Source organism: Onychostruthus taczanowskii, unplaced genomic scaffold (genome assembly GCF_017590055.1).
Source record: "Onychostruthus taczanowskii isolate IOZ18803 unplaced genomic scaffold, ASM1759005v1 scaffold14, whole genome shotgun sequence".
Classification (NCBI taxonomy): domain Eukaryota; kingdom Metazoa; phylum Chordata; class Aves; order Passeriformes; family Passeridae; genus Onychostruthus; species Onychostruthus taczanowskii.
In genome coordinates, this window is record NW_024498573.1 from 227,056 (window position 1) to 249,991 (window position 22,936).

General features: G+C 50.1%; 1 protein-coding gene across 1 annotated transcript; it reads right to left on the reverse strand.

Annotated features, from left to right (window-relative positions):
- Positions 1 to 2,870: 2,870 nt before the first annotated feature.
- STK32A (serine/threonine kinase 32A) lies at positions 2,871 to 21,354 on the reverse strand. The gene is made up of 13 exons (XM_041397781.1): positions 21,157 to 21,354; positions 18,663 to 18,833; positions 17,254 to 17,309; positions 16,478 to 16,629; positions 14,841 to 15,014; positions 12,270 to 12,307; positions 9,282 to 9,371; positions 8,647 to 8,744; positions 6,743 to 6,859; positions 4,793 to 4,918; positions 3,640 to 3,768; positions 3,233 to 3,297; positions 2,871 to 3,001 (listed from the first exon to the last, which is right to left on the reverse strand). Exons 2-13 carry the CDS (start codon positions 18,712 to 18,714, stop codon positions 2,914 to 2,916), a joined length of 1,185 nt encoding a protein of 394 aa, XP_041253715.1. The 5' UTR covers positions 18,715 to 18,833; positions 21,157 to 21,354; the 3' UTR covers positions 2,871 to 2,913.
- Positions 21,355 to 22,936: the final 1,582 nt, after the last annotated feature.

The window sequence follows — 22,936 nt, forward strand, 5'->3', positions numbered from 1 at the left end:
CACAATGCAAGTGTTTGTAACAGCTGTTCAGTTTGTGCATGCAGGCTCTGAGCCTGGCGTGGCCACCATGGGCAGGAGCTGTGCCAGTCTTCTCTGTGTTGACAGGGACCAGCATGGCACTGCCTGGGCACGGCTTTGGGGTCATCCTGGCCAGACAGCCTTGGCGGCTGTTTTCTGTGGACTCCTATCACTGAAATGCTTCCCTTCCATCAAGCATTGTCTGTTAGAATGAGGCACTGTCCTTCAAAGCTTGCAAAGCGTGTAAAAAAAAAGTGATTGTTGTTTAAAGATTACAAAAATTAAGGGTCAGTTTTAGCTATGCTAAACAAATACACTTTCCTCCTTCCCTCTTTAGTATTTGACCTTTAAATACTTTTTTTTTTACACATCTGCACCTCGGGCAGGACAAGCTGTCTCTGCCGCAGTCCTTGAGGGGCCAGGCCATAATAGTTGTGCCAGGCTGAGGAAGGCTGTGCTTACAAGTTTGTCAAGTTCTTCCATCAAGTAATTAAGGATTTTTCCTGTTGCCTGGTAGAGATTAAGCTGAGACTGTGCCTCTGTGTACAGAGGAAGAGGGGAATAGAGAGATGGTGGCAGAAATCTTTAAATTTCTACATTTTAAAATTTTTTAATATGCAATGTTCTTTCCATTTAAGTACTTCAGTTGTTTTGGGGCTTTTCTGACTAGCCAGTGGAGAGGTATTTCTGCAGCAGCAGATTTTTCCCTAGTGAGGAGCAGAGCTGGGATTCCAGATAAATACACTGATGGTATGTGAACCTCTGCCCGCACCAGGGCAAGGCAATGATAGCGATGTGCTGTGCAGGAGACAGGGACAGCTGTCAGCACAGCCCTGCTGCTGCTGCCTGGCACCAGACCTGCCGTAGGACTGGGCAGAGAGCAGAGGATAGTGGAGAACGCTGGAGGTGCTCTGGATAGCCTTCCTGGGAATGATGAGTCAAAGGCAGAGAGACATGGAGTCCCCACCCACTGCGAAGTCCTGTGGCTTGAAAGGCAGCATGGCTGGGGAGGGGGACAGCAAGCACACTGTGACATGAACTGGGGTGCCTTCTGATGGAGCAGGGAAAGGTGTGTTGTAACTAAGCAGGAAAAGGTGACTTTCCCATGATAATGACACTCACTGGGGACTCCCATACCCTCTTACTGGTGAATTAATTCTGCTCCAGGTTTACAGCTCCTGGGCGGAGCAGGGTCGCCTTTCCCGGGGCTTTTTGCACAGGCAGGGCGGTGGGGAGGCTGCAGCACACCGAGTGGGGCAGCTTCCCCTCAGCCCGGCACCCTGAGGGGCTGGGGGGCCGTGGGACACCCGCCCCCACCACTGCAGGAGGGACCACAGCACGGAAGACACCAAACTAAAGCCTGGTTTTAGACACAAACTGCACTGCTCGGTGCTGGGACACCCGCTGCAAGCCTGCACAGACACATGGGCCAGAGAGGACATTTACCTTTGGGTTAATGGGAGGCAAACATTTCATCACATGTTCATTACATTGCTAAGAATGGGAAAAATGTCAAATAAGGAAGGTGAAACCTCAGGCCTGTCCAAGCATTTAAATAACAGCAAATTCCTGGCATTACCACAGAAGCAATGCTTTGGCCAATCTCAGTCTTGGAAAGACCACACCAGCAGTGCAGTTGTTCCTGAAGACAGTTCTTGCTTATATCAAGTGTGATTTCAGTGGTAGAGACACTCAAAATACACATTCAAATTCCCCTCTGGTTTTGGAAGCCAAACCCCATCAGATTCAGTGAGCTGCAGCAGTTTTAACATGATGGTGAATGCATTTTTCAGGCTAGACTGGTAAAGCACCTGGATTCACCACCACCTAGTTGTTACTGCTTGGTGCTCCACCTTGTCCACACTGGCCCCCCAGCATGCCAGCCCTGCTGGGTACATAGAGAGAATGGGCAGGACAGCTTTGCTGCCTCCTCCCAGCTAAGGAAGGAGCTCATCTCCAGCCTCCTGTGCCCACCCTCACAGGGTGTTTGCAGGAGCTGTCTATAACCAAAGGCCGCTATTGTCACAATGCATTGGTGAAGATCCTGCAGCTGGAGCCACCTCTTCCCCCGGGGCAGCCAGCCTTGAGCCCATGCTCGGGGAATGCCAGCCTCAGCCGAGCCCCGTGGCACGGCCGTGGGCACCTCAGCACAAGGGCACACTGCAGCATTCCTGCTTGGTGACACCAGGGGCTGGGGCACCTGCCAGCCAAGCCAAAACGGCGGACACCGTCTTATCCATCGTCCTGTGGTCCCATTCCTGCCCCCAGGAAAGGCGACATAACAGCACCTGAGTCCAACCAGCTGTGGCCAATTGCAAGGCAGCCCCCACAGCCTGTCCCCCCTGCTCAGGACCCTCTGGCTGTGGGGGGGAAAGCTGAGGGAGTGGGTGCCCCAGCTTGTAGCCATGATATTATGAAAATCCTTTGCTGGGATTTTTCCTCTCCTGAGAAGCTGAGGAGCCTCAGGAGAGAAATGTAAACAATTGCTATCTGCTGCTGTGGAATGCAACAGGTGCATCCATGATTGGTCCATGTGGATTGTTTTCCATTGATGACCAATCACAGCCACCTGTGCCAAGGCTGTGAGCAGTCACAGCATTTTTGTTACTCTGTTCTGTTCTTGTTGTAGCCTTCTGATCTCTCTGTTCTTTTAGTATAGTCTTAATGTAGCATTTTAATATAATATCTAACATAATAAATCAGCCTTCTGAAATGGAGTCAGGCCTCGTGTCTCCACACACGGAGAGGAATCATCAACACCAGCTCTCCTCTGTGCCCGGGGCTACTGGCAGGGTGCCAGCAGCAGAGGACAAGTCTTCAGCCTGATATTGTGAAGGTGCATGGGTGGGTGAGCCCAGTCCCATGAGGAGGTCCCCTGCAGGGGCTTAGCTGTTCTCAGAGGTTGTTGTTCTGACTGTCCTCCTTGTGTGGGCCTCCACTTTTTGTCATGGTCTCTTGGATGCTGTCATGGTGGGGTCTTACCCTTGGGGAGAGAAAAGGATGATTGAGCTGTCAGGAAAAGCCCAGGCAGTGCCAAGACCCCATAGAAGTACAGCTGTCTTGGAGCTCCCCACTGCCTGGCATGAGCTGTCACTCAGCCCACAGCTCCTCCAACACAGGGCCCCCACAGCCCCCCTGCCCTGGGCCCCCAAAAACTGTCACAGGCTTTGGCAAGGGCCAGTGCCTCTTATGCTGCCTCTGGATCAAAACTTACTTTTCTCTGTTGAAAACAATGAAGTCCCTCTGGAGCATTTCTAGGTGCTTCTGGAGGTGGCTGACCTTTCACATTTGAATAGAAAAATAAAAGAGACAGGGAATAAATTCACAGTTTACACAGAAAACCGTTGCAAGGACAGTTTCAATGACAATGGCAATATGTTTAAGCACAGAGCATCTTTAGCCCTGCAGTGGGGAGAATGGAATTAAGGCTCTCCTCTTGCAGTAAAGCAGTACATACACATCCTGCCCTTCACCACAGGGAAGATGGGGAGTGTTTTAGGAATAAAGCTGGTCACAATGGAAAAAAAAAATATTCTGTTCAGTTTACTGTGGTCTTGCTAGATGGCAGTCACTGAAAAATGAAAGGCCTCCTTGACCATGCTTGTACCTCTTTGCTCTCACCTGGGATGAATTGCTTTTGCTTGTGTCTTTCTCCTTCTTAGCCAAGCGCTTTTTTTTTTTGTGAAGAGGTTTGGATTCCAGGATCATTTCTTCCAGTTCAAAGGTTGGGTCACAGTTCAGTCTGCCTTTCTGGAGGGGAGAGAGAAGTGGCCTTAAGTGATCAGAGACTGTCTTAAGGAGTCTCTTATAACCTGGACTGCATCTGGGAGCTGAATTTTATAAAAAAAAAGCACTAATTATAATTGCACATGCAGCCAAGAGCACTGGCTATACTCTTGATCTTCTTTATCAGTCCCTTCAGCTACGGGCCATATTCAAGGTGTCACAGTGGCTCCTTTTGTGCTCCTGCTTCTACTCTGCCCTTTGGCTGCTTTGGAGTGGCAATGAGGATGAGGACAGTGTCCTGGCTGGGTTGTGCCTTTTTGAGAGTAGCACAACAGCCCAGTGGAACTGGCCTTCAAGCAGTACAGAATCATACCCACCCCAGAGAAACCCAGCAACAAGGGTGGATATACAATGAACAAATATTCATAATTTAGCCCACCTTCTGCTGGAGTTGAGTTGGAGTTGTTGGACTATTCTTCATAAGGGTTATGTTACTTAAACACAAATGTAGTATGTGCTATTTACTGTTAACAATGAGCTTGTTGGGGGAAGCATGTGCTGTTTTAATTCAATTTAAAAAGGCCCATAAACACAAATCTAGTATGTGCTATTTACTGTTAACAATGAGCTTGTTGGGGGAAGCATTGCAGGAGAAAACAATTCCCATAAGATAGTGGGTGATCTCCAGGTGCTGCTGAGCCCATCCTGGTGCACTAGGTTTTTGGATGTGGGGAGCAGCATGGCTCAGAGAATGGGTCAGCATGAGAGGGCTCACAGACACTGTCCATCCCACACAGATGCACAGCCCAGTGGGCTGTAACACCAGTTCTGCACCCAGAAATTCCAGGAACATTACAAACAGCGCATATTAGTTTTGGGGAACCCACACTATAGTCTCCCTCCACTACTCTTTGCTACAGAGGGAAGAGACAGCTCTGCCCTGGTCTCTTTTTCCCCTTGTGACACCTGATGCTTCAGTGGAAATTTGTCAGAATGTCCCATGTCCCAGTGCTGGATGTGAGGAACCTTTACACTCAAATGGCCTTACCATGGGAATGAATTCTGGCATTATTCTTTTCTGGAGAACAGCATCCCAGTTCACATCAGACAGGTAAGGGAAGGACTGGATGTCCTTCAGCTGAGAAAAACGTTTCTTGGGGTTCAGCTCGAGCAACTGCAGCAAGAGATAAAGGGAAGAGATGAGACCATCCCCACAGGGCACACATTCTGTGGAGCATGGCTGAGGACACATGGTGCCAGAGACTGCATCAACGCTGGCATTTGGACCAGTGCCTGTCCTGCTCTGGCTCAGAGTCCCTTCACCAGGGCATGCAGCAGGCTCACAAGCTCTGCCTCTGTTTATTCCCATTTTTATGAATTACTTTTATTCCCATTGTAGGAGCAGGCAATGAGGCAGTACAGTGGCATTAAACAATTTGTCCAATGTTAAAAATAAGTATTTGTTTGGAATGAGAAGTTCCACTCAGGTGTTTGTGTTCTGCTTTTAAAACAGCCTCTTCTGTCACTCTACTAAAGTAATATTCTTATTCCAGTGCGAAAGCATGCCTTCACATTGCTTATTTTCATAATTTTTTAACATTGCTGTAGGGATTACTTGTGTGGAAGGAAAAGGTTGAGCTGGTCTCTGTTCAAGGATTATACATTGCATAAACTCCTGACATCTTGCACTCCTAAAACTCAGCAGGAAAACCAGATGATCCAAACCCTTTGGGGAATTTATAGGCAAGGTGACCAGCACAGCCCTGCTCGTGCTGGCGTGCAGCCAGTCAGCAGCACTGTCCCCAGTGCCCAGCTCCCTCTGCAGAGCTCTGGCCTCCAGCCCAACGCCAGCGCTGCGGCTCCGCGAGGACAAACATCTGCCTGGGCTGGGATAAACGCAGAAATCCACAGGGGATGGCTGAGCCAGGAAGGAGCCACAGCTGGGCTCATATGTAACACATATGGCTGTTGAACCAGATGCAAAGGAGTACTGGGAAATTTAAATAATTGTGACATTGTATTATTTATTCACAAGGGAGCCTCCATGACTTGCTGCCTGCTGTGGTCCAGGAAAAAGCCACCAGCATAGCAACACACAGGACATCTGCAGCAAATATTCCTGTATTACTGTTAGGCTGAATGAAATACTGGCTTCATTGAACTTTCAGCAAATGGAGACGTTCTGCAATTTTCTTTCTGGAAAATATGCCATGATTCTGTCTCAGCAAAGAATTGACAGCCTCTTTTCCTTAAAATGCTTGATAGTCTATTTCATTAGAAATTACAAAATACATATATATATACATAAATATTATTTGGAACAAAGAACAGTTTAAAGCTACAAGTTGAAAAACCACACAGTTGAAAGTCCACACTTACTTTAAATTAAAAAACTGTTTACATAGTTCCTTAAAATTTGCCGCCAGTGCTGCTATGCAGGGTGTAAGTGCTCAGCTTTGCTGCCACTGTTAAGCCATAGTCTTGTTTATTGAAGCTATGGCTTCATTTCAAAAGGGATTTCAGCTTCAAAATTATTCCAGTAATGATTTTGAAGCAATTTTTATAACAGCTTTATTGAAAAAAATTGGAGTGGTGCATAAACCACATGGCATCAAAGGATTACAACAGTGTCAGCACTTCTTGCAAATATTTCCATTACTGGAAAAAATGTTTCTTGAGGACTAAAAAAACGTGATTCTTGGCCCAAATTTATTGACACATATATCAATATCTGCTTCTAAGTCAGTAAATTCCAGAGTGTAAAGTTATAGAGGAAACCCTGGAAGCCAAGGCTGCCCATGCCCTGAGAGAAGGTGCAGCAGCAGCTGTGAGCGCTGCCAGCCCGGGACGCAGCGCTGCTCGCTGCCACCACCTTCGTGCAGCTGGCATTGACCACACAGTGTGCTCTGAAGGTCACTGACCTGGCCCTGACCCTCTGCAAGCGCTTCCCACCGTGCAGTGCAGAGTGGGGTGGCAGCAGCCCTGGGCACCCCCTCACCTTCCTGATCAGCGCCACCATGTCCGGGCACCAGGCGGCCGGGTACGCCACCGCAGCTGTCCTGAACACGTGAACCATCTCACTCGAGGAAGTGCTGGACCGAATGTGATATGGCCTCTGTGGGGAACACCACACGACAAGCGCGAAGTTATCTGCTTTTCAGACTTCTTGAGAAATCTGGTTAGAACACAGAAGCTTCACACAGTCTCACTGTCCAGTCCCCAGCCTCCTGTGGGACCTCTCTCCCTGTGTGACCATGGTTCAGTTGAAAAACAAAATGTCAGCAAGAACTACTCTAATAACTGGGCATTTAACAGCAGGACAGGCAGGAGCAAACCCCAGAAGTCAGAGTTATCAGCCAGTGGGAATTTGCTTGGTCAGTGTTTTTATCCTACAAGGCTGTGACACATAATGCTGTGGTTAGAGCACTCCTGATACTCCTGTAAAACGTTTTTCACTCATGCTGGGGACAATGCCGGTGAAAAGAAGACAAATATCCCCCAACAATAAAATCAGCTCAGAAAAGGATGTTCCAGGAAGGGTCATCAGCCTCAGGTGGGCATCAGGATGCAGGGTCACAGTTCCTTTTGCCCTGTGGCCACTGTCATGTCACCAGGACAGGTGAGCCATTGCAGAAGAGCACACAGTACAGTGGAGCACCAGGGACTCCTCCTGCATCAACATGCAGTGCACAGCCAGTGAGTGACACAGTGACACAAGCACTGTACAGCGCAGGTGAAGTCACCTCCCTGTTTATTGTCCATCTACAATTCTGCCAATTTACCTGGAGAGAGAACTTAAAATGGCAGAGTGTTTCCATCTCAGAAGTTTCGATTCACAGATTTTTACCTTATTTTGGGGGGAAGAAGGCAGGAGCAGACTAAAAGTGCATTTAAAGAATAGTAGCTATAAATAGTGAGATCAGATCAGGTGCAGTGTGCTTGACATGTGCCAGTACTAGATGGACCTCAAGGCCCCCCTTCCCCCGCGTGGCAGCCACCCAGGTGCCCCCATCTCACCACGGCTGTGCCATCACGTACGAGCATGAGACAGCATTTCTGCTCCTGCCTTTAGAAACAGTGCCATCAAGTCAAAAACCAACGTGATGCACAGTCCTGCCATTCATTTAGCATTATAGGTGGAAAACTCAAATATTACGTTAAGATGTTTACGGAGGGTACATTGCAGACAGCCACATATCCTCAATATCTGTAAACTGATCTCTTGCAACTGAGACACACAAATTCAAATGGAAAAATCTGTTCATCAAAATATCTTCTGCAAAGACTGATGATAAGAGGTTTTAAAAACCATGTTTTGCATACTCATACTGAAAGAAGCTTCCGAACTTCACAGGATCTTAAATGTTCCTCTTTAAATTACATTCTTTTGTTTAGAAAAATATAATTTTTAAAATTTTGTCCCACTTTTTTGTGCAGCACATTCAAAACACTGATGTATTTGTCTAGCTACAAAGCTCCCAACTTGCCCAAGTCAGCAGCAGAGCCCTGATGGCACAGGCAGGGACTGGGCTTTTCCCATCATTTGCTCCGACTGCTCAGTCTTGTTACAACAGCAACAAGGTTGTTTTTCAAGTTTTATTTTTCCTTGCAGGATAGAAGCTCCAAGTAAAGGGTATTGCACCCCAAACTTCAGGAGTTGTTGCTTGTCTTCCTTGCCCCCTTTTATCAATCCAGAGGCCCTCAGCTGCACAGGCAACTGCCACAACATGCTGTTCTGTGTTGCAGCAGCTTCTCTGACCATGATCACAAGAACCTTGGTGAAGACTTCCTCTTCTGTAATAAATTCTAAAGCCTTGAATTCAGCCTGGCCATCTCATCTCTGCTATAAAGCATTAACCCTCCCAACAGCATGTCCAAGGGCAGAGCAAGCCAAACACATACCCGAGTTCTGAGCAGCTCGTAGGCAGTGACTCCCAGCGACCACCAGTCCACGGCAAAGGAGTAGCTGGTGGGTTTTGTGGAGCTGAACATTTCAGGCGCTGTGAAACACAGGGGGAAACAATTGCCTTGCTGCAATCCCAAGTGGAAATGGGCAACACAGAGCAGCTGACCCTGCCCTTCCTGTGCTGCCATGCTCCTGCACCAGGGCCACCCAGCAGCCCCACAGTCCTCTCCACAGGAAACTCCCTGTGCTTCTCTGCCCCAAAGCCCAAAAAGACAAGCTCCTTTTACTGACACAGGAGTTGCCTACCATTCCTAGTAAACGAGCTCCAGAACAAGCACCTTCACTCAACCTAGGCATAAGGTGGCCTAAGTGTCTCTTCACCTCCCCTGTGAAGCAGGACACGCACACTCCCCAGCTGCACTGAGGCATTTCTGGGGAGGCACTCCTGTCCCCACCCTGCATCCCCTCTCCAGGGTGCTCCTCACTTCAAACCGGCAATGTTTTGATGGGGATCAAGAAGAAAAGAGTCCCAGCTCTAACCAAAACTGTCTTCAGCTGTGTCTCACCACAGCAGTCCACCCAAGCCCACAAAATGGGGATTCAAGAACAGGTAACTGCCCCTGGTTCTCACCCATGTAGGGCTTCGTGCCAGCAATGGTGGTGACAGGGCTGTCCTTCGTCAGCATCGTGGCAATATTGAAATCAGTGATGTGCACGTGTCCTGAAAGACAGAGGCTAACGTGTAACAGGCTTGGCTTTAATTTCACACCAGAAATAGCTCTGAATCAGAAACATAAAGTAAAATACTCAATGGAAAGGAGTTTCCAGGTAAAAAAATCCAGTGGGAGAACTGAGAGAAAATATTTCAGCTTGCAGGCTGCTTGCAGATGTCTCTTGTTTCAAATATCCCCTTGTTTTCCCTTTGGGGAACCAGAAAATACAAGAGTTGTCCAAAAAGTAATTTAGTGATGATTGTTTTGAGTCTTCCTATATTTTAGGATCATTCTGGAAAAGGAAATGAACTCTGTGATGTCCAAAGCTTTCTTAGCTTTTCTAAGTTTGTCGGAAGACAAACCTTTGCTGCCATGGATGAAGGAAAAGAATATTACAAGTCACAGACAAAAGGACACTGCAGCCAAGGGTATGTCCCCAGAAAAAACACTCTGAAACCTCTGCAAGGGAGAGTTTAAAAAATCACAGTGAGCAGAGAATAGACTCAAAATTCATCCTGAATTGTAGCATCATTATAAAAGTTAGTAGGTTGTGTCTTCCTGGGCTGAATGCAGCTGCAGAGATGAACAGAGCCTTCCTCTTTTTTTCCCTCTTCAGGGGGTGCTGACCTACTCTCCCATGGCCATGGTGATCCCAGCTCCTCCCAGGAAGCTGTGTCATCCCAGTCTGAGTGGCACAGAGCTCTGGGAGAATGGTGACGGGTCACCAAAGCCTCCAACAGTGAGGACTGACCAAAAGCATGAGATGGGCAGCCCTGAGCCACAGCAGTGCCAGACCCCAACACTTCAGGGAGGATGGGGCTCCCCATGCTCTGTGTGGGCTCTCCGTGGCCTGTGAGGGGTTCCCCATGGTCTGTGTGGGCTTCCCATGGTCTGTGTGGGCTCTGCATGGTCTGTGTGGGCTCTCCATGGTCTGTGCGGGCTCTCCATGGCTTGTGTGGGCTCTCCATGGTCTGTGTGGGCTCTCAGTGGTCTGTTTTGGCTCTCCATGGCCTGTGAGGGGCTCTCCATCGTCTGTGTGAGGCTCTCCATGGCCTGTGAGGGGTTCCCCATGGTCTGTGAGGGGTTCCCCATGGTCTGTGAGGGCTCCCCATGGTCTGTGTGGGCTCTCCGTGGTCTGTGTGGGCTCTCTGTGGCCTGTGAGGGGCTCTCCATGGTCTGTGTGGGCTCTCCATGGCCTTTGAGGGGTTCCCCATGGTCTGTGTGGGCTCCCCATGGTCTGTGTGGGCTCTGCATGGTCTGTGTGGGCTCTCCATGGTCTGTGCGGGCTCTCCATGGCCTGTGTGGGCTCTCCATGGCCTGTGTGGGCTCTCTGTGGTCTGTGTCGGCTCTCCATGACCTGTGAGGGGCTCTCCATGGTCTGTGTGAGGCTCTCCATGGCCTGTGAGGGGTTCCCCATGGTCTGTGTGGGCTCCCCATGGTCTGTGTGGGCTCTCCATGGTCTGTGTGGGCTTCCCATGGTCTGTGAGGGGCTCTCCATGGTCTGTGTGGGCTCCCTGTGGTCTGTGAGGGGCTCCCCATGGTCTGTGTGGGCTCCCCATGGTCTGTGAGGGGCTCTGCGTGGTCTGTGTGGGCTGTCAGTGCTCTGTGTGGGCTCTCCGTGGTCTGTGTGGGCTCTCCATGGTCTGTGTGGGCTTCCCATGGTCTATGAGGGGTTCCCCATGGTCTGTGTGGGCTCTCCATGGCCTGTGAGGGGTTCCCCATGGTCTGTGTGGGCTCTCCATGGTCTGTGTGGGTTCCCCATGGTCTGTGAGGGGCTCTGCATGGTCTGTGTGGGCTGTCCGTGCCCTGTGTGGGCTCTCCATGGTCTGTGTGGGGGGCAACAGCCGGAGAAAGATGGAGCAAGGCAGGACAGGGGCTCCAGTACCTGGAGGCAAAGCCACTTTGCTGCCAGCTCCTAAATAAATAATCAAGCAGTGCTCTGAAATTAGAGGTCATATGCACACGGATCTAGCCTGGGCTCGGTGCTGCCAGGCAACCTTGGTCACACACAGCCTGTCACAGAGCCAGGCAGCGCTTCCCTCGGGAGCTGCAGCATCTCTGCTACAGCCTCTGAAGCCATAACAAATGCAGGTATGCCTCCTCCCTGCACTGACTTTTCTCTTCAAGCACCTTGCTCTAGCTGCTATGAAGATTTCTCACAACAATAGAGTTACCTGGATTTAAAAAAATATATAACCTGACAAAATGTTTCTCTAATGAGTTACAAACTAATAAATATCAGACAACTTTTCACTGTGAGATCTTTGCCAGGAAAAAAAAGTGACTGAAGAGCTATGCAAGAATATAGTCAAGAGTTTTGCCTATGAAAAACTATAGAAAAACCAATAGCAACATTTATAACATACCTAACCCCTAATCCTCTTCAGAGCTCCCTCCCCATGCCAAATCCTCAAGGAAAAAGAAAATACATGACCAAGGCTTATCCATTGCACCATAATTAATTCTGTTTGTGCACAAACCCTGCAGTGACACAAGCACTGCCCTTCAAATGATGCATTTTGAGTAAGTTTTAAACAAGAACCAAGAAAATGTTAAGATCAGGCGTGCTGGGCTACTGGCCCCAAGCAGCACCAAACACATGGTCCCTGCCAGTGTCTTGTAGGGACACCATCAAGTCAGTGAGCCAAAGGCTAAAACACCAAGGCAACCCCAGAAGCACCACAGCATCACAGGGCGCTCAGTGCCCTGAAGGTACAAGACGCTGCTGCTCAAAAAGCAAGAGACAGCAAGTGGAGCACAAAGGATGGGATGGCCCTGCTCCCAGCTGGGCTGAGCAGGAGAGCCCAACACCAAAGGATGGCACCAGCAAGCACGAGACTGCAGCTTGTCTCCTGCCTGCAGCTGCTCCTACACACGTGTGTGACCGCAGAGCGCCTGCCACTTACCGTGCTCATCCAGCAAAATGTTGTCAGGCTTGATATCTCTGAGAAACAAAGCAGAGAAGCAGAGACAGCCATTAGCCTGGAGAAGTGACCCCAGGAAAGCCAGGCTCTGGGGCACTGGCAGAGACACTGCACCCCCAGAGCCTCGGGCTTCTCAGCTCTGGTGTTCCCGTTTGATTCGGGCATAGGAGAGTGAGTGACCAGCACCAGCAGCACTGGTACGCTGCCAGGCTGCAGGGGTCTGGGTGACAGCACTCACCTAAGTCCACCCACAGTTAGCTTAGAGAGTGTTTTTGTCGTTTTCCTCCTGTTACTTTTCAATCTATTTCAATACTGTAGGAGAAGGGGTCCCCAGTACAAATTAAAGCATCTTAATGTCTTTGTTCTAGATACAAATGGGTTACCCACAGGTTTTATTCCTAAGTAAAAGGACCCCACAAAATAATACCTATAGCAATGCTGTAGGTAAACACTTTAACTGAAGGGAGAAACCGTACACCTGATACTCTGATACAGCCACAGTGTCCACCTGAGTGACTTTACAAGCCATTACCTGGCTTTAATGAGCTCATTACACCGGTTCCTACTGAGCACCTGGCCACCTGATGCCCCAGAGAAAAGGTCCCAGCCAGGAGGCAGGCAACAGATGCAGTGGCCCTGTGCCAGCTGGTGCTCCCCACCAGGCCCAGGAGTTCCGAGTGAAGAAATGAACACATTTAGGATTTTATCTTTAAAATTCAATCATTAGCATACAGTTTGAGCTCTCCAAGTCACCTGGAATCAAAGCCCCACAGTATATCTAATTGTCATCTAATAGCTTACAGTTTTCTGGCATCTTGTTACCCAAACAACTTCCAGTGGGTTATAAACACTGGTTCCCTTCCTGGTGCCATCCCATCACACAGGTGAGTACAGGGACAGGCATCATTAGCAGAGCACAGGGCAGTGCCAGGTAAGCAGCTGATTTTCCCCCTAAGCACAGTGGACCTCTTTCCTTTTTTTTTTCCTTAGGTTATTACTTTTTAATTTCTAGTGTGGCTGTTTCTGATCTCCCTCAGTCTGGCATACAGCCTCTGAAATTACACCAGCACAGTAAGATCATTCTCAGGATGCAAACAAATACCAGACATAATTCTGCTTATTGTTAATTTGTATATTTCTTTTTTATAAGCTGATTATATAATTTCCTAACCTAAAATATATTAATATTTCCCATTATTTTACAACTAGGTGGGAAATAATTACAGCCTGAGTTTGCTGTCTCTGCACAGCTTTGTTCAGCCAAACAAAACCATTGCTTCCCTGTCTCCTGATGTTCCCAGTTACAGCTGTTGCAGTATAATTGCCCCAGCAGAACCACTTTATCAATCAAGTACTGTCCCACTGGGTTACAGTGTTAATTAAACAACTTGCATTACAGTGTTAATTAAATAACTTGAAAATTTTACAGCCTGCCATACACGTTTTATTGTACTTGATTTACCTTAAACATATGCAGCTGTGTGAAAAGCACACTGCAACCTCACCTGCAGTTTCTCCCACTCCTATTCCCACTGGGGCAAAGATCCCCGCACGTAAAGCACAAAAGCAGCAGTATGAAAGAGGAGACCCTGAGGAGGTGGCAGCTGTCCCTGGCCTGGGTGCAGCAGAGCAGAACTGCTCCGAGCTCCTGGGGCTGCAGGGACAGACAAGGGGTCACTCTACCCTCACTCCTTGGACATGGCACTGGACATTATGGGCAGGAACGGGCATTCACCCTCACCAGGGCGTGCCTTCCCCTAACAACCAGTTCAGTTTTACACTTTCCATGCTTAATTCTTATATCTGCACAAGAATGCTCATCTGCAGTGGTATTTCTAAATGAAGTGACCTTCTCCCTGCAATTACTGACCCTCACAGACCCTCTCTGCTCATCCCCCCTGACAGCAGCTAACGTGGCTAAACTCTTGGGCCCCTGAGCTTTGCATTGCCCATGACACCAGCAGAGGAGCCATGTGTCTGTCCATCCACAGCCAAACCCTGTTTCCCAGCCAGGGGAAACCTCTGCCTCCTCTGCTGTTCTGCAGGTCTTCAAAGGCATGGGAAGAGCTCATGGATTTTTTTCACTGGCCATGAGAAATCGTGGTAGCCAAAAAGAAACTCTCAGCACTTCTAAAAAGGGATTTACCTCATACAAGAAAAAGTTGTGTTTGGGCCCAGTCCTCATATTTTGGTGCAATACAGAGCGGGGCAAAGGGAGACACCTTCAAGCATGAACACAGGAGTTCTGAGTGCTGACACCTACTCTCCCTGGATGAGGATGGACATTAATGAGTTATAGCTAATTAAAACCTATCAGAGACATATTTTTGCAGGATCAGTGGGAAATCAAATATGCTATTTCACAGCTACCCCAGAAGGACAAATCAGATAGCCTCTGCTGTGTATGAGATACTTTTCTGGGGGATGCCTTGTGTCTCACATAAAAGCAAATACACATGGGAAAATATGCTGTTTATCACTTAAGCTTCTATTTGTTGCTTCACATCAAGGAAGAAAAAGCCTGCCCACAGCACAGCCTGTGGCCTGGCTGACCTGTGGATGATGTGCCTGCTCTGCAAGTAGTCAAGGGCCAGCACCAGCTCACAGATGAAGAGTTTCACAGTTCCCTCCTGGAACCGCACATTCTGTTGGAGGTGGTAGCGCAGGTCCCCTCCGAGCAGCAGGTCGACCACCATGAACATATCCTCTTCATCCTGGAATGAGTACCTGAAACAGCACACACGTGGTTCAAGGACAGCAGCATTGAAAAATGACAAGTAATAAAGGAACACGTGGTACCCCTGGGAATACTCATCATCTCTTGGAATTTTTCACTCCAAATTTCACGACCTTTCTGTGCTCTGTTTCCCACTATTCTCACACTTGTGACAACAATAATTTAGTCTCAGATCCATAACAGAGTCAGAGCAGACTGTATGAACAACTGAGGATGGGCATTCTGCCTTCTCCGAGCACCAGCAGGAAGTGACCAGAGGAAGTGACCAGAGGAGCCCTGGACCTGCAGCCCTGGCCAGAGCCAGCCCTGCCTGTGACCCCGTGTGCTCAGCACAACAGGGGTGCAGCTGGGCTCTAAGTGATCTCATCTGAGGGGCTGTGTCTCTCTGAGAGGGGCTGACAACCAGCTGTAGCCCTTTCCTCATGGACTTTATCAGCACACTGCCTGCTTGGTGGGATGACCAGCACACAAGCCAGACCACTGCTCCACACAAAGCATGTAGGCTGTCTATCACCCAGAGTGCAGGAAAGACACAGCAATGCTAAAGGCATCCCGAAGCCAGGGATGGCATGGCAAGAACGGGAGCAGGGACACTTGGATGGTTTGCTCTGTACAGATCTCTGCACAGACACACACTGGTCAGCTTTCAGCTGCTGACTGAGCTTTGCCTGGAGCTTTGTGTTCGAGGAGGAAAGAAAAGTTTGGAGATATTATATGGGAGGTGTAGCTGTACCTTTACCATTCATACCCCAGTAAGAACCAGCCTAAATGGCAACAGCAGCAAAATACCAAGGGTTCACTGAACTACACTCAGATTACAGAAGATTTCAAAAAGGAAGAATTATTCAAGGATTTCTGATCTTCAATATCTTTTAGACTATTTGTGTGTGTGTGTGTGTGTGTGTGTGTGTGTGTGCGCTTAGCATTGATAATTTCTACTTTATTCTAAAAAAAATCAAATTTCCAATAAATGTAATTACCCACGACCCTAGAGGAATACTGAAACTACAGGATATTGGCCACTTTATCATGCAATATGTGAGCTCACACCCCTTGCAATGTTACTGGTTAAACTGTTACTGATTACTCATAAAATTAAGAAGAAAGAAATGTCAAGGGACAGCCAGCAAAGATCCCTGCCTGACCATCAATCCCATGCTGCCAGAAGTTGCTGGTGATAGCAAAGAGCTCCTTTAAATACAGGTGGGGCTGTGGTGATAGCCAATACCTGCCTGGGGGACACTGCAAATGGACACATGAATAAACTCTCTTGTGCTGTCTGAGGGGACAAGGGAGATAACTGCTTAAATAAACAGGATTCTCCTGAAACAAGAGCCCCAGTCAGTGGAACACACCAGCTGCTCCCAAGACAGGCTTGAAGCAGATGAGGGGGGTCTGATCTCAAAAGTGTCTCCAACTGACTCAAGCAGGCAGCCAAGGCACCACCTCTTACCATAAATTAACCAAGAAAGGGTGTTCCAGGCCCTGCATAATCTGCAGCTCCTTGAAAACATTTCTCACTTCATTACGCTCCACACACTTCTGTTTGTTCATGTATTTCATGGCATACATCTTCTTGGTGTCAGTCTTTTGCACCACGCAGACCTAAGAGAGCAATCAGGGAATAAAACAGAGAGGATTTGTCAGCAAATTTGGGCAGGTAAAACAAAACCCATGACGTGTTTTCCATCAGCTTTGGCAGAGCTGACACTGCCAGGGCACAACTCCATCCTCCAATGCTGCAACACTGGACACTGCCCAGGGAATCTCTTGGGAATTTCACCCAAAGAGAAATTTTTGGGGGAAGATGAGAGGATGGAATTTATTATCACAGCTTGGGAGACAGGGAATCACAGAGAAGTCAACATTTATTTAATGCCATTCACTAACCATCATGTCCATTCCTCCCACACTGCTGGGAAGAGCCCCCTCCAGCACAGATCTACAGGTCAGGGACCAGCACCTGAGCCTCACTCCCCTGAGAAGCGTTACTCAGTTCACAGGTAATCTCGGGCTTTGTTTAAGGGGTACTGGGCTTTGATTTGTGGCTACAGAATGGATAAGGATTTGGGCTCTGATTCCTTTCTGATTACCAGGAATTGAAGGTCAAGGCTCACTGATAGTGCATGGGCTTTGGTTCTGTACTCTCACGTGAGCCTCCAACTCATCTATTTCCTCCCAGTTACATCTCCAGCTGCCCACATGGTGATTAGTTTCCAAAACACTCACTTTTCCAAAGCTGCCCTTTCCAATAGCTCGCAAAATCTCAAAATGGTCGAAGGTAACTGTAAGAAAGAGCAACACTTCAATATTAAGTGGCTGAGCAAACATTTGACAATATTACATTATTTCTACTTCCTTATCCCTATGAGCTGAGAAAAATGAGGGATACCCCAGAAAAGCTCTGTTCCTTTTGAAGATTTGGGTGTTGTTTAAACTTGGTGTGTTTAATGGGGCTTTTTTTCCTCCGTGGTTCAGCCTTAAAGGCAAGTTCCTTAGGTCCTCTCCTCTGTCACTGGCAGATCAGGCAGGGTCAGGACAGGGCCTTTCCTGGTGTAGTGTTTCTCAGCCACAGAAGCTGGTGCTGTGTAACACTGAACCCAGAGAGAGACCCAGCAGAGACCAGCCACTCCCAGGGAAATCCCACAGCCAGAGCACACCACCCTGAGGAAGGTGCTCAGGAACAGAACTGCTCATTAACCCCAGCAAGCCTAAGTGGTTGCTTATGAAAAATGCCAATACTGAGCATTTAGATGCACCAGGAATAAAATCTTCAGGAAAACTTCACAGCATAGATTTCTTTTGCGCTACAGAAAACGAAAAAATACGAAAACCAAAGAAAATCTGTAAGCAGTTGCATTAATAATTTGGAAACTGAAGCTGGTTTTGCAGAGCAGCTGCAGACTGGCAGGGGCACCACACAGCACATTGGAAGAGCAGCTGATGGGGTATCCAGCTCTTCATATGTTTTATGTTTAGTACTATGTATTTGTATTTATCTACATATGCATATTGTTGTTGTACCTAGGTGAAAGCCCATATGGCAGTCAGCAAGCTGACTCATGCAACAGCAAATATATTTATGGAGCAATCTTTTAATGACTGTCTCTGTAATCTTGGCAGCACAGGGACCCTGGCCTCCGATACTGCTCCCAGCAGTAGTTTTCCAGCTCCTTTTCCAGCCAACCCAACCTGCAGGCTTGGCCTCCCAGTGCCTGCAGGCAGTCCTGCCCAGCTGGGCAGCCACCAGGAACACCCGTGGGAACATCCATCGCTCCAGCCACCTTCCCACCATTCTTCCTACCACTCCTCCCTACACTGGGACCTCCAGAATAAATCTCTCCAGCCCCCAGAGCAGCAGCATTTTGACCCTGCCCCCGAGGTGCCTGGCAGTGCCCCAGGGACTCCTCAACAAAACCTCTGCTGACAGTTTTGCTTTCAGAGCTGCTGGGAGGGGAGGCCAGCAGGGACCCCAACACCAGACCACGGGCACACTGCTGCTGCTGACCTCCACACACTGTGCTGGCCTGGGACACCCAGGTGTCTGCAGCCTCAGCACAGGTGCTGGCTGGCACCCTCACAGCCAGCCTGCGCTGGAGAACTCTGCAGCCCCAGACAACAACAGGAAAAGTCCTCACCTTCCTCATTCCCATCAAAGGATGGTGACTTGCTGGAGGTGTTTGCCCCCATGGTGTGCTCAGCCCAGGCTCAGCACTCTCACTCCTCTGGGTTCTGCTACCACTCAAAGCCTCTGGTGCAGTTCTGTGGGTCAGTCCTGCCAGACCTCGGCAACGTCCTGCTGACACATCCTGCAGAGGGCAGGAAGCAAAAGTTCATCACTTACAGCCTGTGAATGTCTCACTGGACGTTCTCTGCCCTGGGGACAAGCCTGACTGTCAGGGAAAAGCACATTGCAATGGAGCTCCCTAGAGAAAGCAGTAACACCTTGTGCCTCAGATCGGGACTGCTGCCCGCTACAGGAAGGGTAGGAACAGACCAGCAGACCCAAAGATCCAAGGATCTGGCTCATGTTTTCTGTATCATCCAGCATGTACTTTGTAGCTTCAGGGGTGACTAATTGCAGTGGGACCAATATCCAAAATAAATGGACATACTGACTTGGCTAGATAAAACCAAAAGGCACTTTTGACTACTGAGGTTGTGTGGAAGTGTAAAAGCTACAGAAGAAGAAATTCACAGTGTCAACTTTTTGATTTAAGCAGTTACACAAGTCTTTCATTTGGAGAAAAAAAAAAAATCATACCATTCTGGTATCTCTAACGAAAAGATTCCATGTAAAATCAAGGTATAGTTTCCACTCAGGTTCTTCAGATTTTTTTGGATATGAACCATGAACAGAAGAGCAAACCTGATTTCTGCCTTGATGCTGGCTGCAGTGACTGGATTTCCTCTCCCACTGCAAAGGAACTGGTCTATTCATTAGCAGGGAGTACAGGAATTTTCCAATCTTTCCTGACATGTCTGTAGAGTTTACTGACACTTGAGAGAGCTTGAACACTCTCTGTAAGGTACTATATTTTTTAAGCATTTACATGCAATGCACCTTTATGTGCTTGGTTTTGGTACTGATATTCCTGTGACATACAGCTTTATTCCTTGTTGCAAGTACAAAGCCTTTAAAGAACAAAATGAGGAAATACCAGTGTGGCAAGATCTGGACTGGGTCCAGCCCAGAGCATTCTCCAGGGCATCCGTATGTTCACTGAACATTTTCTCAGATCTACACTTTGGAAACACCTACTAACTAACTTCACTTCTTTAAATTAACAAAATTATTGTACTGAAGCAGAAAAGGGAGGACTCATAAGAAAGATGTTGGAGAAAAGAGAATTGCTGGGAACTGGGTCTGTCATGGGATACAATGAGTTACCCCACCAGCATACACAGCTTGTTTTCTCCAGCTAACCAAAACAAAATCTTAATTTCCCATCTCAGAACTGAAACAAGATCCAGCAATAAAACAAATGAAGCAGTAAATGTTTACGATTCCCATCAGTGCTTCTGGCAGGAACAGATCGAGCCTTCAGTCTCAAACAAACCCACTGTAGTAACTCTTTTTGAGCCCCAAAACTTACTCTTCAGAATAAAGAGACCTTCAGATGCAACAGCCATAAACGAAATCACCCAAGGAAACTTCCTTGCACAGCAGTTTGGAGCCAAGTTCATTTTTGAAAATACATCAATACATACAAGCTCTGAAGAAAGAGTGCAGATGTTCCCTGAAGTTAAGCTAGCCTGAGTAATAATTACAAGTATTTGCACCTTTACAAAGTGAAACCGGGGGATGGAAATGATAAATCTTTCACTGTTTCACGCTGCAAAGTCACAAAACTATTAAAATCATGCCTTTTCCTCGGGCCAAATTTGCCGGCGCTCCCGCGCTAAGATCCTGCAGGTCGGAGCCCGGCTCAGCTCGGGGCTCCCGGCCGCCGCGGGGGTTCCACAGGCGCCCCAGCCCCGCAGGCTCCAGCACGCCTCGGTCACGGGAGACGAATGGAAACCCCACGCCAAAGTGAGGAATGCAGCCAGCTGCGGGCAGGATGCGCTGAGGGGACGGGAGCGCAGGGCACGGGGAGGGGCGGGGGGCTCAGCCGAAGGATCCGCACCAGCCGCACCGGCAGAGACATCCTGATGGGTACTGCCGAAACCCTGGAAGGGGACGGCTGCCTCCAGGGGTTCACAGACACTTTCTCTCACGGCCTCTGCACTACCCGAGCGCTGCTCCGCCGAAGAGCTGGGACTGGGCGGGGGCACGGCCCGGAGGGACATCGCCCTGAGCTTCGGTCCCAGAGGAGCGAGCGGTGACCCCGAACTCGCCCGCAGCCGCATCGGCGCTCGGGAAGGGCGAGGAGAGGCGCCCTGAGTTTCACCATCAGTGCTCTGGGCGTCTCCTCCGGAGCTAAGGGAGCCTTCTGCGGTTCTCCTCGCCGCAGCCGGCTCTCCGGCAGCGCGACCCCCGGCCCCGAGCGCTGCGGGCAGCGGCGGAGCTGCCGCCGGACCCCGCGCGTCCCGAGCGGCCGCCAGCAGCGAGCGCCGTCCCTGCCGCCCCCCGCCCACCGGCACGGACCGCGGCTCACACCCCTCCGGAAAGCACGACCGGGAGGCGCCTACCTGGGGCTCGCAGGCAGCGAGCAGCGGCCGGCCCGGGCGGCACCGCCGGCGGGAGGAGAGCAGCCGGGGCCGGGGGAGCCGGGGAACCGGCCGGGCCCCGGTGGCGGCGGGAGGAGCCTGCGGCACCGCCAGCGACACTCGCCACGGACACGCCACCGCCCCCCGGGGCCGCCGCGCCGCCAGGGAGGTGTCCCTGTGCCTGTGCCTGTCCCTGCCCCTGTCCCTGTGCCTGTGCCTGCCCCTGGCCCTGTGCGTGTGCCTGTCCCTGTGCCTGTCCTGGCCCCGTGCCTGTCCCTGTCCCTGTGCCTGACCCTGTCCCTGTGCCTGTCCCTGTCCCTGTCCCTGTCCCTGTCCCTGTCCCTGTCCCTGTCCCTGTCCCTGTCCCTGTCCCTGTCCCTGTCCCTGTCCCTGTCCCTGTCCCTGTCCCTGTCCCTGTCCCTGTCCCTGTCCCTGTCCCTGTCCCTGTCCCTGTCCCTGTCCCTGTCCCTGTCCCTGTCCCTGTCCCTGTCCCTGTCCCTGTCCCTGTCCCTGTCCCTGTCCCTGTCCCTGTCCCTGTCCCTGTCCCTGTCCCTGTCCCTGTCCCTGTCCCTGTCCCTGTCCCTGTCCCTGTCCCTGTCCCTGTCCCTGTCCCTGTCCCTGTCCCTGTCCCTGTCCCTGTCCCTGTCCCTGTCCCTGTCCCTGTCCCTGTCCCTGTCCCTGTCCCTGTGCCTGTGCCTGTCCCTGTGCCTGTCCTGTCCCCGTGCCTGTCCCTGTCCCTGTGCCTGTGCCTGTCCCTGTCCCTCTGCTTGTCCCTGTCCCTGTCCCTGTCCCTGTCCCTGTGCCCTCCTGCGGCCTAGAACGACAGTCCCTCTGATGGCCCCACCGCCCGAGCCGCTCTGCCGCCCCTCGCCCCGGGGTTATCCTTTCTCCTCTGTCCGCCTCCTGCCTGGCCCTCTCTTGTTTTTTGGATGCGGGCTCCGCCTTCCGTGCCCGGGCGCATCCAGCCCCCGCCTCGGGGGCAGCTCCAGAGGGCGGCCCCGCCCGAGCCTCGGTCCCTCTGCTCTTGGTACGAGGCTCGCTGCCTCCCCTGCCCGCTCGCGTTCCCCCTGGGAGGATCCCATAAGAGAGGCACCACATTTCCCACCCCACTGATCATACTCTTCCGACTCTGGCTTTTCTGCTCGCATTCCTGAGTGCCAGGAGCAGGCTCAGACTCCCAGAGCTCTGAGAAAGAGCAGTCCTTGCCCCAGGGCAGACAGAAGTCAGAGCAGTTACCCAATTTTAGCAATTTCATGTCTTACTTAGAGAAGAACCAATAAGCTGAAACACAGCTGGGACTATCCTAAACTATCTAAACCAATTCAGAGCGTCTGAAACACAGACCCATGGACTGCAGAGGGAGAAAGAGGCTGGATTCCTGCAGAGCGGGGTTGGGCCAGGGGACATCTGTCCTCAGGACCCAGCTCTGAGGTGAGGACACGTACAAAGGCTCTGGGGGCAGGTGGGCTCCACGTCGGGACACCAGCTCCTGTCCTGGGAGATGACCTGCACAGCCTTGCAGGCAGGATGGGGATCCAGCAGTTACCACACAGAATTCAAGAAACAGAGCGTTTGAAGTAAACCATCTCTGGTGGGTAGGATAAGGTATTCATGCTGCAGGGAGTTGCAGTGATTTATATACAGCTCCAGCACCAGGAGATATCCAAGATTTCCTTCCCAGTCCAAGACCAAACTCTACCTTTCAGAGGATCCACCTGTGGTTTTCTGCCTATCCAAAGCAACTTTCCCTGAAGAGACTAAA